Raw genomic sequence first — 13,554 nt, forward strand, 5'->3', positions numbered from 1 at the left:
GATTAATCTAATTGAGTATTTTTTGAGTCTCCATAAGTTCGCTTATGTTGAGCATTTCTGATTAAATTAATCATGGGTTCTCTTATGGTTAATTTAATTAAGTATTTCGGATTCAAATTCATACTTGTATGTAATTTGTTATGTTCAAAGAAATCCTTCTTTTCTTTTGAAATTAAGGTCGCTCTTGTTGTTCTTTCGGGAATGACATATTATGGGGGAGAGTTCTTAATTGAACTTGTGCTTAATTGCCAAATCTTTGTGGGGAATGCGGCTGTGGAATATTGTAGAGGTTATCTTGTATCTTTATAAACTCCTTGATGAATGCATTTATCTTCGGCTATATGATTGCATCTAAATAAGTTGATATATGCTTTCTTTTGGTCAAGAAATGTCTCTTTCATAAATTTCATTAAGATCCCTTTTTCGTACCTTTGCCAATTTTATTGACAAAAAGGGGAAGAATTAATATGTAGTTCACACTACAAATACATATGGTTTTCGGATCATTATGTAAGGGGGAGTGGTTTCCATGTGAGATGGAGTATTGACTAAGGGGGAGTGATACATATCACCATAGTATTGTTGTCGAAGTTGTGATACAATTGAACTTTGAGGCCATACAATAATACTATGACACTGTATAACAATGATTGAGAACTCTTGTTTTCTCGTTGTTATAGCTACGAATTTTCAACAACGATGATGCTGAACTTACAATCTTTGGGATCATTGGAGTACTTGGAAGTGACGAAGATTTCGAGTAATGTTGAAGATTAGGCATGTGAAATAGGAGCTACAAAAGTTAATTCATTTATTTTTTGTATTCCATATGTATTGATAGTTTTGTCATTAAAATTGACAAAGGGGGAGATTGTTAGAGCATTGCTCAGTCGAACTCGCATGCGTTGCTATCTCAATCATGTTTGTCAATGTTAATGATCAAAACTATAAGTCTTGATTTCTAGTCTACTAAAGCTAAGTCTCGGACTAGGATAGAAAGTGTAGTTGATCTCAAGAACTCCATGGAAATCATCATACAAGGCGAAGGACTACTCAAGGAACTGGTGGAACTTCATCGACTAAAACGTATGTGGAGACTTGAACTTATCTATCACTCAAAAGTCTATCTACTCTATCTCCTATCTTGAGACAAAAGTCGTTTTGCTATATAGACTTTGATTATACACATTTGCTATTTCGAGCCGAGTTTATCTCGCCTATATATTTCTCGAAATATGTGTTGGTAAGCTTTTGCTTTGGCCAAGTTCATCTTTACCTAGTGGCGAAAGTCATGATACGTTTCAATCACTTTGAAAATTTCTTATTTTGACGAAAAATAGTTTGTGAATAACAACTATATAATAACGTCCTCTAAGAATGTTTCAATGATTGAAATGAGAGTTTAGATTATATAACCAATGTTGGATATAAGCATTGTATGGAACACATATATGTATAAGTCCTTTTTCCTTGAACCTAAGTTTGCGAACTTTGTTGATCAAGAGAACCGGAACAAGAGCCGTGAACTCAGTCTGCGAACCCAATCCACGAACTGGCGGAAGTTCTCGACCCGAGAAAATCTGCTGGAGTTTGAGAACTCCTTCCGGGAACTTAAGTCCGCGAACTAAATCTGCGAACTTAAGTTGGTTATATCTAAAGACGATTGTTTGTGAAGTTATTTATATTATCTAAGGAATGCTAAATGCAAACCGTGGCTATAAAGTTATTGAACCGATTCGAGTGAATTAAATCGTTTTTGCTTCGATTGTGCCTTGTGTAGTTACATAAGATCTCCTTGCAATTGAACATCTCTCTAACTAGTTCATTTGAGTCATTTGAACTAGTTGTGGTGAAGAAGAATATGGTTGATGTGAAAGTGCTCATATGGCTAACCATTTGGTTAACTATTGTTGAACCAACAAATGTACATGTTTGGGTACGGTTACACAAACCTAAAATCGTGCATTCCATTTATATGTAACAAGCTAAGTTTTCGATCCAACGGTTGAAAGATATTAGCTTGAATATAATCAGGTTTTCATCTAACGGTGAATATTGAATGTTTTGTTACCAAGCAAACATTGATTACAAACCCTGATTTGAAAGATTATATAAGGGAGAACTCTAGCAACTGGGAAACCTAATCCCCGTACCTCCTGTGTGATACTAGTTGTATTATCTAGAGTCGATTCTCCTTTAAAAACCTTAGGTTTGTTCTTAAAAACCAGGTTAACGACTTAAAGACTTCATTGGGATTGTGAAGCCAGACCGATACTACTTTCTCGTAGTTGTGTGATCTGATCTTGCATCTTCTATCGTTTTGAGTACAATCGTAACGATTGACTTGAGATTTATATCTCCGATAGGCAAGATAGAAAAGTAGTCACAAACATCTTCGTCTCATCGTTTTTGATTCCACAATATCTTCTTTCGCCGCGTCGATTAAGATTATTGTGAGGTGATTGATAATACTAGGTTGTTCTTCGGTAATATAAGTCTGGTTTATCAATTGGTTCTTGTTCACCTTGATTTATCAAAAGACGGAACAAAACTTGTAGGTAATTCTGTGGGAGGCAGATTTATCTATTCCTGTAGACTTTTCTGTGTGATACAAATTTGTTTATTAAAGTCTTCGACTTTGGGTGGTAGCAACTCTTAGTTGTGGGTGAGATCAGCTAAGGGAATCAAGTGCGTAGTATCTTGCTGGGATCAGAGATGTAAGGAGCGCAACTGTACCTTGGATCAGTGTGAGATTGATTGGGGTTCAACTACAGTCCAGACCGAAGTTAGTTTGTAGTAGGCTAGTGTCTGTAGCGGCTTAATACAGTGTGTGTTCAATCTGGACTACGTCCCGGGGTTTTTCTGCATTTGCGGTTACCTCGTTAACAAAATTCTGGTGTCTATGTTATTTCTATTCCGCATTATATTTTGTTATATAATTGAAATATCACAGGTTGTGCGTTGAATCGATCAATTGGTAAATCCAACCTTTGGTTGTTGATTGAAATTGATTGATACTTGAACATTGGTCTTTGGTACCATTCAAGTGATTTCTCTTGTATTCAATTAGACTCGCAGATTTCTATTTGCTTGAGTAAGAATTGAATCGAGAAAGAGAGATATAACTCTTTGATATACTTTGTTAAGATTGAGTCTAGTTGATTCTCTTGAAAGTATATTAGAATTTGTCCATACAAATTGCTAATCGAAATATTGGATGAGGTTGTTGTACCGCCGCTTTTTCAAAAGTAATCACAAAGCTCTTCGTCTCATTCTTTGTGATTCCAAATAACTTGTTCTACTACCATATAATTAAGTTATTGTGAGGTGACTGATATTTCTAGGCTGTTTTTCGGGAATATAATACCGGATTATCAATTGGTTCATGTTCACCTTGATTTATCAAAAGACGGAACAAAAACTTCATAGTTATTTCTGTGGGAGACATATTTATCTATCAGATAGACTTTTTTGTGGGAGACAGATTTGTTTATCAAGTCTTTGACTTTGGGTCGTAGCAACTCTTAGTTGTGGGTGAGATCAGCTAAGGGAAACAAGTGCGTAGAGTCCTGCTGGGATTCAGAGAGGTAAGGAATGCGACTGTACCTTAATGAGTGTGATATTGGTTAGGGATCAACTACATTCCAGTCCGAAGTTAACTTGTAGTAGGATAGAATCTATAGAGGCTTAATACAGTGTGGTGTTCAAATCTGGACTAGGTCCCGGGGTTTATCTGCATTTGCAGTTTCCTCGTTAACAAAACTTCTGGTGTTTGTGTTATTTCTTTTCCGCATTATATTTTTATATAATTGAAATATCACAGGTTGTGCGTAGTTCAATCAATTCGTAAACCCAACCTTTGGTTGTTGATTGAAATTGGTTGACACTTGAACATTGGTTTTTGATACCGTTCAAGTTGTTTCTCATAATAATCAGGCTCACGGATTTTATCTGTTTGATTTGCTGATTACATTGAGAAACAGAGATATAACTCTTGGATATATTTACTTGATTGAGTCTGACTGTCTAGTTGATTCTCTTGGAATTATATTGGAGTTAGTCCATAAAGATTTCCGAACAAAATATTGGGTGTGGTTGTTAGACCCCCGCTTTTTCATGTGTGAAACACTTCATATGCTTAATTACATCTTCTTTGAAGGGAAGCACTTCATATGTTTTTCACTATTTCGATTTGTAAATCAATTTTATATTAATATCATGTTTTTTAGTGTCTTTAATGCCAGATATCGGTATTACTGTATAGTGAGTGTGGTTTTTCATTAAACTGCAATAAGTTGGAGCCTGAATAAGTACTTGAGTTGGTTTCCTATTTATTAAAGAAAGTATATGATTTTTGAAGAAAAAAATATCAGTGCACTTGCTTGACTACATCCTTTTGACGGGAAGCACTTCATATGTTTTTCACTATTGAGAGTTGGCAATCTATTTCATATTAATATCATGTTTTTCAGTGTCTCTAATATCGTATATTGGTACAACTGTATAGTGGGTGTGATTTTCATTTAACTACAATAAGTTGGAGGATGGATAAGCATTTGAGTTAGACTCCTGATTCTTGAAGAAAGTATATGATTTCCGAAGAAAGATATATCATTGCATTTCCTTGATTATATCGCTTCGAAGGGAAGCACTTCATATGCTTAGCACTATTTAGAGTTCGCAGTTTATTTTGTATTAATATCTTTTTTAGTGTCTCTAATATCAAATATTAATAAAATATATATTGGGTTTGATTTTACAGGAGTTAGAGCCTTGAGGAGCAGTTGAGTTAGCACTTGATTCTTAGCATGCGTATATGCAGTCTGAACAAAGATGTAATAGTACATTTACTTGATTACATCATCTTCAACGGAAAACACTTTATATGATTTGCGCTATTTAGAGTTGGCAATCTCTTTTACATTAATATCATTCTTCCTATTTTCTCTAATATCAGATACTGATACAACTATATATCGAATGCGATTTTTCATCTAACTACAGGGAGTTGAAGCTGGAGGATGAGTTGGCCGCTGCATTTTTAATACAAGTATATGATATGGTACTAAGGAGGGTAGGGAGTGTATAGCATGTGAAGTAAAAACAAGATTTGGACGAACTAGACGTCATTACCGGTGTTTTGAGGTAGAATATTGTTATGATTTTGTTTCTTTACTTTTAAGTTGTAAAAATTGGTTAACCAAAAGATGTTGCATATGCATTCGAAAATATAGCTAGACTAAGCGTAGTTGTAGTGCTAATTTGAGTAGCTAACTTCAAAACTGGACTTTCCAATTATCTTTAGAGTACCGATATTGGGAAATGTCATGGATTACTAATTGGTTTCAAAAGTATTTTATCTAAGGGGATCTCTTAATCTCCACTCTTTAAAGTACGTAATTGTTGAATCTGGTTCAAATTGTTCGTTTGCTAAACGATAAATCGGTGTTTTCGTTACACATTGCAGTTGTTAATTGTGATCCCTTTTTGGACAGGTGCGGGGCGAACCCCTCACCAAATGGATGCTGATTTTCATCGTACCCGGTGCATAGCACGGGTTTCAAACTAGTTTAAATAAGATCCAAAAATCAGGAAAAAAAACCCGAAGTAGTTAGAGTATATACATAAAGAAACTAAAAATAGAAATAGACGACACTATAAACATAAACAACTACGTTCAGAAGAATTGGTAGAATTATTTCAAATGGTTGATATGTAGTGCATTCATTGAGAAGTCAACAATACTACTACTAATAATATTTTCTTTTAGTTTCGGTTTAGTTTGGTTTGGCTTATAAATAAATAAGTGAATAAATATATATTAGATTAACAATAGAAGTCGTTAATAAATATTTATCTTGGACGTATTTTAGTTAGGCTAATAATATAACAGGAAAATTAGATAAAACAATAATGAAAATGATACTAATAAATTAGCTATATAATTTATAAATATATTCAATTTATTTATTCATAATAAAGAAGGTTCTTACAAAGAGGTTGTTGGTAGCCTAGCGATAAGCTGTGCTCCAACACCTTTCTGAATCGCTAGATCTATACGCTGAAATAAAAAACTTCCCACCCTAGTATTTATAAATGATAATTCATATTTATGTTCTATGTAGTTGAGCCATTAGTTCAAGAGATTATCCGATAAGATAAATAAGAAATAATTTAATTTTATAATTATTATAAAATTTAAAGTTATTGTCATTAGTATTACAATTTAAAGGTTAATTAGCCAAAGTATAATATTAAGGATAAACTAGTCTCTATAATAAAATTACATTTAGACTTAATAATTATCTACGGTTAACTTTTAGCCTAATAAATAGATAACACGTATAATAATATTAATAAAATATTTTATCTTTTTTTTAATGAAAAGACAATATATTAAAAACTAGAAATTATACACCATAATGTTTTCTCCCTTTACAATTCCATTTAGGATTTTACATTTCAGAACATTATGTTGCGAGTTTGTTTCAACAAAAAATCCTTTTTCACACGATTCCATTTAGCTAGTTTATCCGCTTTATTATTATCCACCCTATTTACATATTCAAAGTCTACCAAAAAAATTTTACCCAAAAAAGAAAGGACATCCTTCAAAATCTTCACAGTCCTCCAGTCACAATTCAAAAATATTTTATCTTTTGAACGAATGGTTTGTATAAGATGTATTGCGAGTTAGTCACGCCAAAAAAGAAAATTAAAAAAAAGATTAATAAAAAAAATAAATAAATATTAAAGTAGCAACAATTTGTGCCCAACGCCTTTCTGGATAGCCAACCCTATCCTATGAAAGAGACTACCTACTTTACTGTTTCCACCATAACTAGCAAAGCAGTTCTTCAACCATTTGTGTGTAATTATTGTTGTTGTATAAAAGCCTCTGGTGGCTTCTGTTTTTTATAAGTAAAAATAAATAATAAAAAAATTATATATTATTTTCTCACCTTAATAAGATATTAACCTTTACCTTATAATAGAAAAAATAAAATAATTTTACATTGGGTTGAAATTTAGCTTGTTTTTTTTTTTGAAGCATGAAATTTACCTTGTTAGTAACCATGAATATACTTAGCTATTCTTTAGGTGAGACACTAATTTAATAAATTAATTGGGTGGCAATAATAAATAAATCATAACAATAATCATATAAGAAGCTAGCATCCTGGAAAAGGAAAGGTGCACCTCAGTTTGGGAGGAGTTAATTGCCAATCAAGTATTTAGGCTTGCCAATTGGATCAACAGTAAGGTGCACCTCAGTTTGGGAGGAGGTTATTAAGAGAATGGAAGTGAAGTTAGCATCCTGGAAAAAGGAATTTTTATCTAAAGCTGGGAGGTTAGTTCTTATAAGAAGCTGTTTGGCAAGTTTGCCTATTTATTTTCTTTCTCTTATTCATCTGCCTGTTAGTATGGAGAAGAGGTTGAATCAGCTGATGAGGAGGTTTCTGTGGGACTCAAATGAAGATATAAGGAAAATGTGTTGGGTGTCTTGGATTAAAATTTGTAAGCCAAAGAAGTTAGGAGGTTTGGGTGTTAAAGATCTAAGGAGTACAAGCAAAGCTTTGAAAGCAAAGTGGATCTGGAGGTATGCAAGAGAGAAGAAAGCCTTGTGGAGGAAAGTGGTTCAGGAGAAGCTCAAAAATAACATGGAGGTTTGTCTTCCAAAAGATGATAGTTCTTCTCAAGGGAGAAGTTTTTGAAAAGGTATTTTGAAGTCAACTGAGTTTGTGGAAGAACATGTAAGGTGTAAGCTGAATAATGGGAAGTCAATTAGATTTTGGTTAGATAATTGGACTTCTACTGGTCCTTTGAAGAATAAGTTTCCTGCAGTCTTTAAAGGGTGCAGCATGAAGAATGCTTCAATTGCTGATATGGTGGGGGATGGTAGATTGTACTGTAATTTTAAAAGAAAGATTTTTCTTCAGGAACAGGTGGAATGGGATTTGTTGTGCAATGAGATGGGGCCAGTTCATGGATTGGTGGAAGAAGAGGATAATGTGGAAATTATGGGTGATTTTACAGTTAAGAAATGTTATGAGAAGATGGTGAAGGATGATACAATATGTGATTTCAATAAATTTCTATGGAAGAATGGGATCCCTCCAAAGGTGAGTTTTATGTTTTGGGCTACTTTTCATAATTCTCTTCCTACTTTATCAATGCTTAGGTATAGAGGGATGGATATTCAAGATGATAAGTGTCCTTTTTGTAAGAAAGAAGAGGAAACTGCAGATCACATTTTTGTGTGTTGTTCTTTTGCTTTTGAGGTTTGGTATCATTTTATTAAGGCTTTTAGAATCTCTTGGGTGTTTCCAAATTCTGTAAAAGGCAATTTTGAGGCTTGGAGAATGAACAATTTACAAGGAAAGAGTAGAGAAGTATGGTGGAAGGTGATTTATGTTGTGCAGTGGCATTTGTGGAATGCGAGAAATAAAAGAGTTTTTGGTGGAAGAGCAATAACAATGGATGAAGTTATTTTGTTGATTAAGCAATCTATTATTCTTTGGCTCAGTGAAAGGGATATTTTTAAAGGTGTCACTATTAATCAAATTTTGTATCAATGGGAAACAATGTTGCATCTGTGATGTTGTAAACTGTTACCTTTGCTCTTTTGTAAATATTTTTCTCCTTAATATAACCTTTCCCTTTAAAAAAAAATAATCATATAAGGTAAAGGTTAATATCATATTAAGCCACATAGTGAATTATGTAACGAATTAAATAAATAAATAAATAAATAAATAACTACATTAGCAAAATACATTATAATTTATAATAGTAGTATTTGAATAATTTTTTAATAATATTAAATTGTTCTTAAATAGTATTTGAAATTAGAATACTATAGTAAATGCAAAATTATAATTAGGGGGATTTTGTGTTTTCCTCTCAAACAAATAGCTATTTTGCATTACCCCCTTTATAAATCGTTGATTGGAAAAACCCCTTCTTTACCATCTCTTCTCGGTTAGTTATCGTGTGTCAGGTGAGCGTGTGCATATACTCACAAATGCTTTTTGACAGCAGGAATATAACACGTATCTACCTTTTTGACAGCAGGAATATAACATGTATCTTTCATTGATCTAAAGGTCTTAATTAAATCTAAATAAAACATGTTAGTCATCTATGCATCTTCTCGCTATAACGCTAGACTATTACAGGAACCATCATGAAAAGATTCCAAAAAAGCAACCATTTCTCAATCTAATCTAGTCTCACCCATGTTAACCTAAAACCCACTAATCAAGCAAGAAAATTGGCCTTTGGACTTTGAATATCATTTTTAACTGAACAATGTTCACCATGTTCATGATGACCACCGTCGCCCCCATTAACAACACTGTCGTCGCTGCCATTAATTAGTTCATCAACATCAACAATATCAATTCCTTTCGATGTTGCTAATCATAATTTTTGTTAGGAAACGATTATCAATATGTGTGGTTTGTATGTGTGACTCTTTGAAGGAACTGTGTAAAGTGTGTGTGTGTGTAAACTGTCAGGTGTCAGTTGGTGTTTGGTGAATGACAGTTTGCATTGGATTGGTCACCTGCTAAACCAGTCAGTTAGTTTCAGGTGTTTTAAATATTGAGATATGTGATAGAGTCTGTAAGAAGAATGTTTTGAATTGAATTGTAAAACCAATGAAGATTGTCTAACGACATTATATCTTCCAACATGGTATCAGATACAATCTCAAAAACCTAAATTCATCTTCAAAATTCGAATCTCATCTTTAATCTTCAATGTATAATTCCAATAAACATATACCATTAACATTCAAATCTCCATCAAAATTGTCTGCAACTAACTATACTCTCTGGAAATCTCAAATCGCTCCATTACTACGAAGCTACGATCTACTTCGATTTGTTGATGTCTCTTTTCACTGTCCTGTGAAATATCTCCGGCGAACATCTACTGCTGGTGCTGCTATTGTCAATGCTTCAGGCTTCATCGATTCTGATCCTCATAATGAATTTGTTCCAAATCCATCTTATACGTATTGGGTAAATCAAGACTCTGCTTTTTTATCTTGGTTATTTTCTGCTTGCACTGAAGAAATTCATTCTCAAGTTATTGATTGTACTTTTTCTCATGAGATTTGGAATCGATTGGAACAAAACTATAATTCCTCTACTAAATCTCGTCTGTTACAAATTAAAGCTGATTTCATTAGTTTAAAGAAAAGTTTAGACTCAATGTTAGTTTATTTCAATAAGGCACGTTCCATCTCACTTCAATTAGCTCAGATTGGTAGAGAAGTATCTGATGAAGATTTGTTAATTCATATTCTTCAAGGTTTACCTTTTGAGGTCAATGCCTTTAAAACCTAAATATGTACTCAACAACTCAAGAATGAAAACCTTATCACCTCATCAGAACTTTTAGGCTTATTGTTGTTTGAGGAAGCTAAAGTTAATTCTGAGTCTCCACTTGATCTCACTGCTTCTTCTGCAAATGTGACACACCAACACAAACCTTCTCCACCATCATCTCAATTTGGTCACCACTACCCTAATTCTACTGCCTATCCACACAACACTCCTACACACAAATGATTATCCACATCAATCTGGTGCACCCTTATTTAGCAATCAATCCTGGTACAATTCTTCTCATCCAGCTAACTTTGGAGAATATGGAAATTCTGGTTTTAGAGGTAATAGAAATGGTGGGAGATTCAGAGGAAGTTTTAGAGGTGGAAGAAATGGTGCTCTATTTGGTTATCAAGGCAATTACAACAATTTCTTTCCTCCTCCTAGATATAATAGCTTCATAGAATTTCAACTATGCAAGAAACCTGGTCACTTAGGTCTACGGTGTAAGTACAGATATGCACCTAGTGCAACTCTATGATGCAAGCTTATTATACTTCCACTGACTCATATGGTGATGATTATGATTACTATTGGTACCCTGAACCTGAGGCATTTGCTGTTTATCAAGATGATTCTGGTGCTTCTTCTTCTGGATGGGTACCTGATTCAGGAGCTACACATCACATCACTTCAGATTTATCTAACCTTAACTTGCATTCTGAGTATCAAGGTTCTGATCAAGTGAGAGTTGGGAATGGCTCAGGTTTGACCATAACTCATGTTGTCTCTTCTATATTACATAATGACTCTGTTAAATTCACTATTAAAGGATTTGGTTACCAACAAAGTCCTTCTCCATGGTCCTGTTAAAGACGGCTTATATCACATGGAGTTCACATCTGCTCAGCTCAAGCAAGCTTTCTCCTCTAGACTCTCTTCATCAGCAAATTGGCATAATAAACTTAGTCATCCAGCATACCAGACTCTCAAGCATGTACTTTCTTCAGTCAATGAGGTTATTGACTCTCATTAAACTTCAACACTTTGTTCATCTTGTCAGTCAGCTAAAAGTAATGCTCTTCCTTATCCTATTGGTTTAACAAATAATGTGTCTGGTCCTTTAGATTTAATTTATTCGGATGTTTGGGTATCACCACTATGTTCTGTGAATGGATACAAATATTATGTGTCCTTTATTGATTCATTTAGTAGATTTACATGGTTGTATCCACTTGCTTATAAATCTGAAGTTCTTCCAACCTTTATTAAATTCAAGAATCTTGTTGAGAATCAACTTAATAGAATGATCAAATATTTTCAATCAGACTGGGGAGGTGAATACAAAACTGTTTCTACCTATCTTGATTCTTGTGGCATAGGACATAGAGTCTCTTGTCCTCATGCTCATGCTCAAAATGGCACAACTGAGAGAAAACACAGACATATAGTTGAAACTGGTTTGGCTCTGCTTTATCATGCATCTTTAACCTTATCCTTCTGGTCATATGCATTTGAAACTGCTAATTTCCTGATCAACAAACTACCAACACCTAAACTTCATCACTTGTATGTCTTGGAATGTCTATTTCAACTCAAACCAGATTATTTGTTTCTATACACATTTGGCTGTGCATGTTATCCATGTTTTTTTTTGACACCTTCTGTCGGTTTAAGGAAAACCCAAAACCTTACAAACTAAACAAAAACTGAACAAAAAAACAAAATAAAACAAAAACCAAATTAAAAAACTCAGCTACTTCCTATAGTAGATCTTGCGGCTACTGTCCTCCTATAAAAACTTCCTCATATCACTGTCAAAACTGTCAGTACTAAGAATCACAAAACTTTCAGAGGGGTGCTATTTAGCAAGCCAATCAGCATCCCTATTAGTCTCACGGTAGCACATGAGTACTTTGATGAAATCAAAATCCCCCCTGAGGTGACAGATTCTTCTCTAAATATGTAGCACACTCCAAGAAGCAGTACTAGCTCCATACAAAAAATTATAAACATTCATTGAATCAGTAAGAACATGGAGAAGCTTTAATCATCACAAAATGGAACTTAGATATGCTCAATGTATCTTTCTAGGATACAGTCACATGCATAAAGGATATAGGTGCTTCAATCCTAACACAAACAAGATTATCATTTCTAGAGATGTTAGGTGTAATGAAGGAAAGTTTCCATATGTATCTTTTTTCACTACTGAGCCAACTGGTGCTACACTACCAACTATGTTTGTTACTCCATCACCTGCACCAAATGAAGAGGTTGTGCCACCATCCACTTCAGATAATACTTCTATGACTGCAACACCTATTTCTGAGGTCATCAATACACATCCAATGAACACCAGAGGAAAAATGGGAATTATCAAACCCAAAGCAAGAATTTATGCATCTGAAGTTCAATCAGTTTGCATAACTGTTCCTACATGTTACAATGAGGCTTGTAAATATCCAAACTGGAGGGATGCTATGGATGAAGAAATCAATGCACTGTTACAAAATGGGACTTGGAAATTGGTTGTTGTTGCTGCAGGATAAAATGTTATAGGATGCAAATGGATTTTTAGGATTAAAAGAAGAGCTGATGGTTCCATTGAAAGGTACAAAGCCAGAATAGTGGCCAAGAGCTAGAATCAGGTGGAAGGAATTGATTACCAGGACACCATCAGTCATGTGGTTAAGCCAACAACAGTAAAAATTATTCTTTCCATTTCTGTGCAAAAGCATTGGCAGATTAGGCAGTTGGATGTTAAGAATGCTTTTTTGCATGGTTACTTATCTGAGAATGTTTATATGGTATAACCATCAGGATATGCTGATAAACTACTTCCCAATCATGTGTGCCAACTCAAAAGATCCCTCTATGGACTGAAACAAGCTTCGAGAGCTTGGTTTGAGAGATTGAGTCACTTTCTCTTCAAAAGTGGATTTTCTTCCTCTAAAACTGATACTTCTCTCTTTTTCAAAGTAACATCTACTTCGGTCATTTATATCTTAATCTATGTTGATGACATTTTAGTCACAGGAAGTTCACCAGCTGCTATAGATTCTTTAATTGATGCTTTGAGCAAGGAATTTTCCATCAAAGATTTGGGTGAGTTGCATTTTTTCCTAGGAATTCAGGCTATCAAGAATTCTGCAGGTGTGTTGTTATCTCAATAGTCAACAGCAGTATATCAACAAATTTGCTGACTAAAACAAAG

At 34.1% G+C, this 13,554-nt stretch overlaps 1 protein-coding gene across 1 annotated transcript; it reads left to right on the plus strand.

The window, feature by feature from the left end:
• Positions 1 to 7,298: 7,298 nt before the first annotated feature.
• Positions 7,299 to 8,600, plus strand: LOC113279410. The gene is made up of 2 exons (XM_026528101.1): positions 7,299 to 7,667; positions 7,830 to 8,600. The coding sequence occupies exons 1-2, from the start codon at positions 7,299 to 7,301 to the stop codon at positions 8,598 to 8,600; spliced, it is 1,140 nt and encodes a 379-aa protein (XP_026383886.1).
• The last annotated feature ends 4,954 nt before the right edge of the window (positions 8,601 to 13,554 follow it).

Source organism: Papaver somniferum, chromosome 5 (assembly GCF_003573695.1).
Source record: "Papaver somniferum cultivar HN1 chromosome 5, ASM357369v1, whole genome shotgun sequence".
Classification (NCBI taxonomy): domain Eukaryota; kingdom Viridiplantae; phylum Streptophyta; class Magnoliopsida; order Ranunculales; family Papaveraceae; genus Papaver; species Papaver somniferum.

Coding starts and splice junctions, on each gene's coding strand:
- LOC113279410 (XM_026528101.1), top strand. CDS start 7,299: ATGGAAGTGAAGTTAGCATCCTGGAAAAAGGAATTTTTATCTAAAGCT. Junction 7,668..7,829: donor AGCTCAAAAATAACATGGAG/GTTTGTCTTCCA, acceptor GGTCCTTTGAAG/AATAAGTTTCCTGCAGTCTT.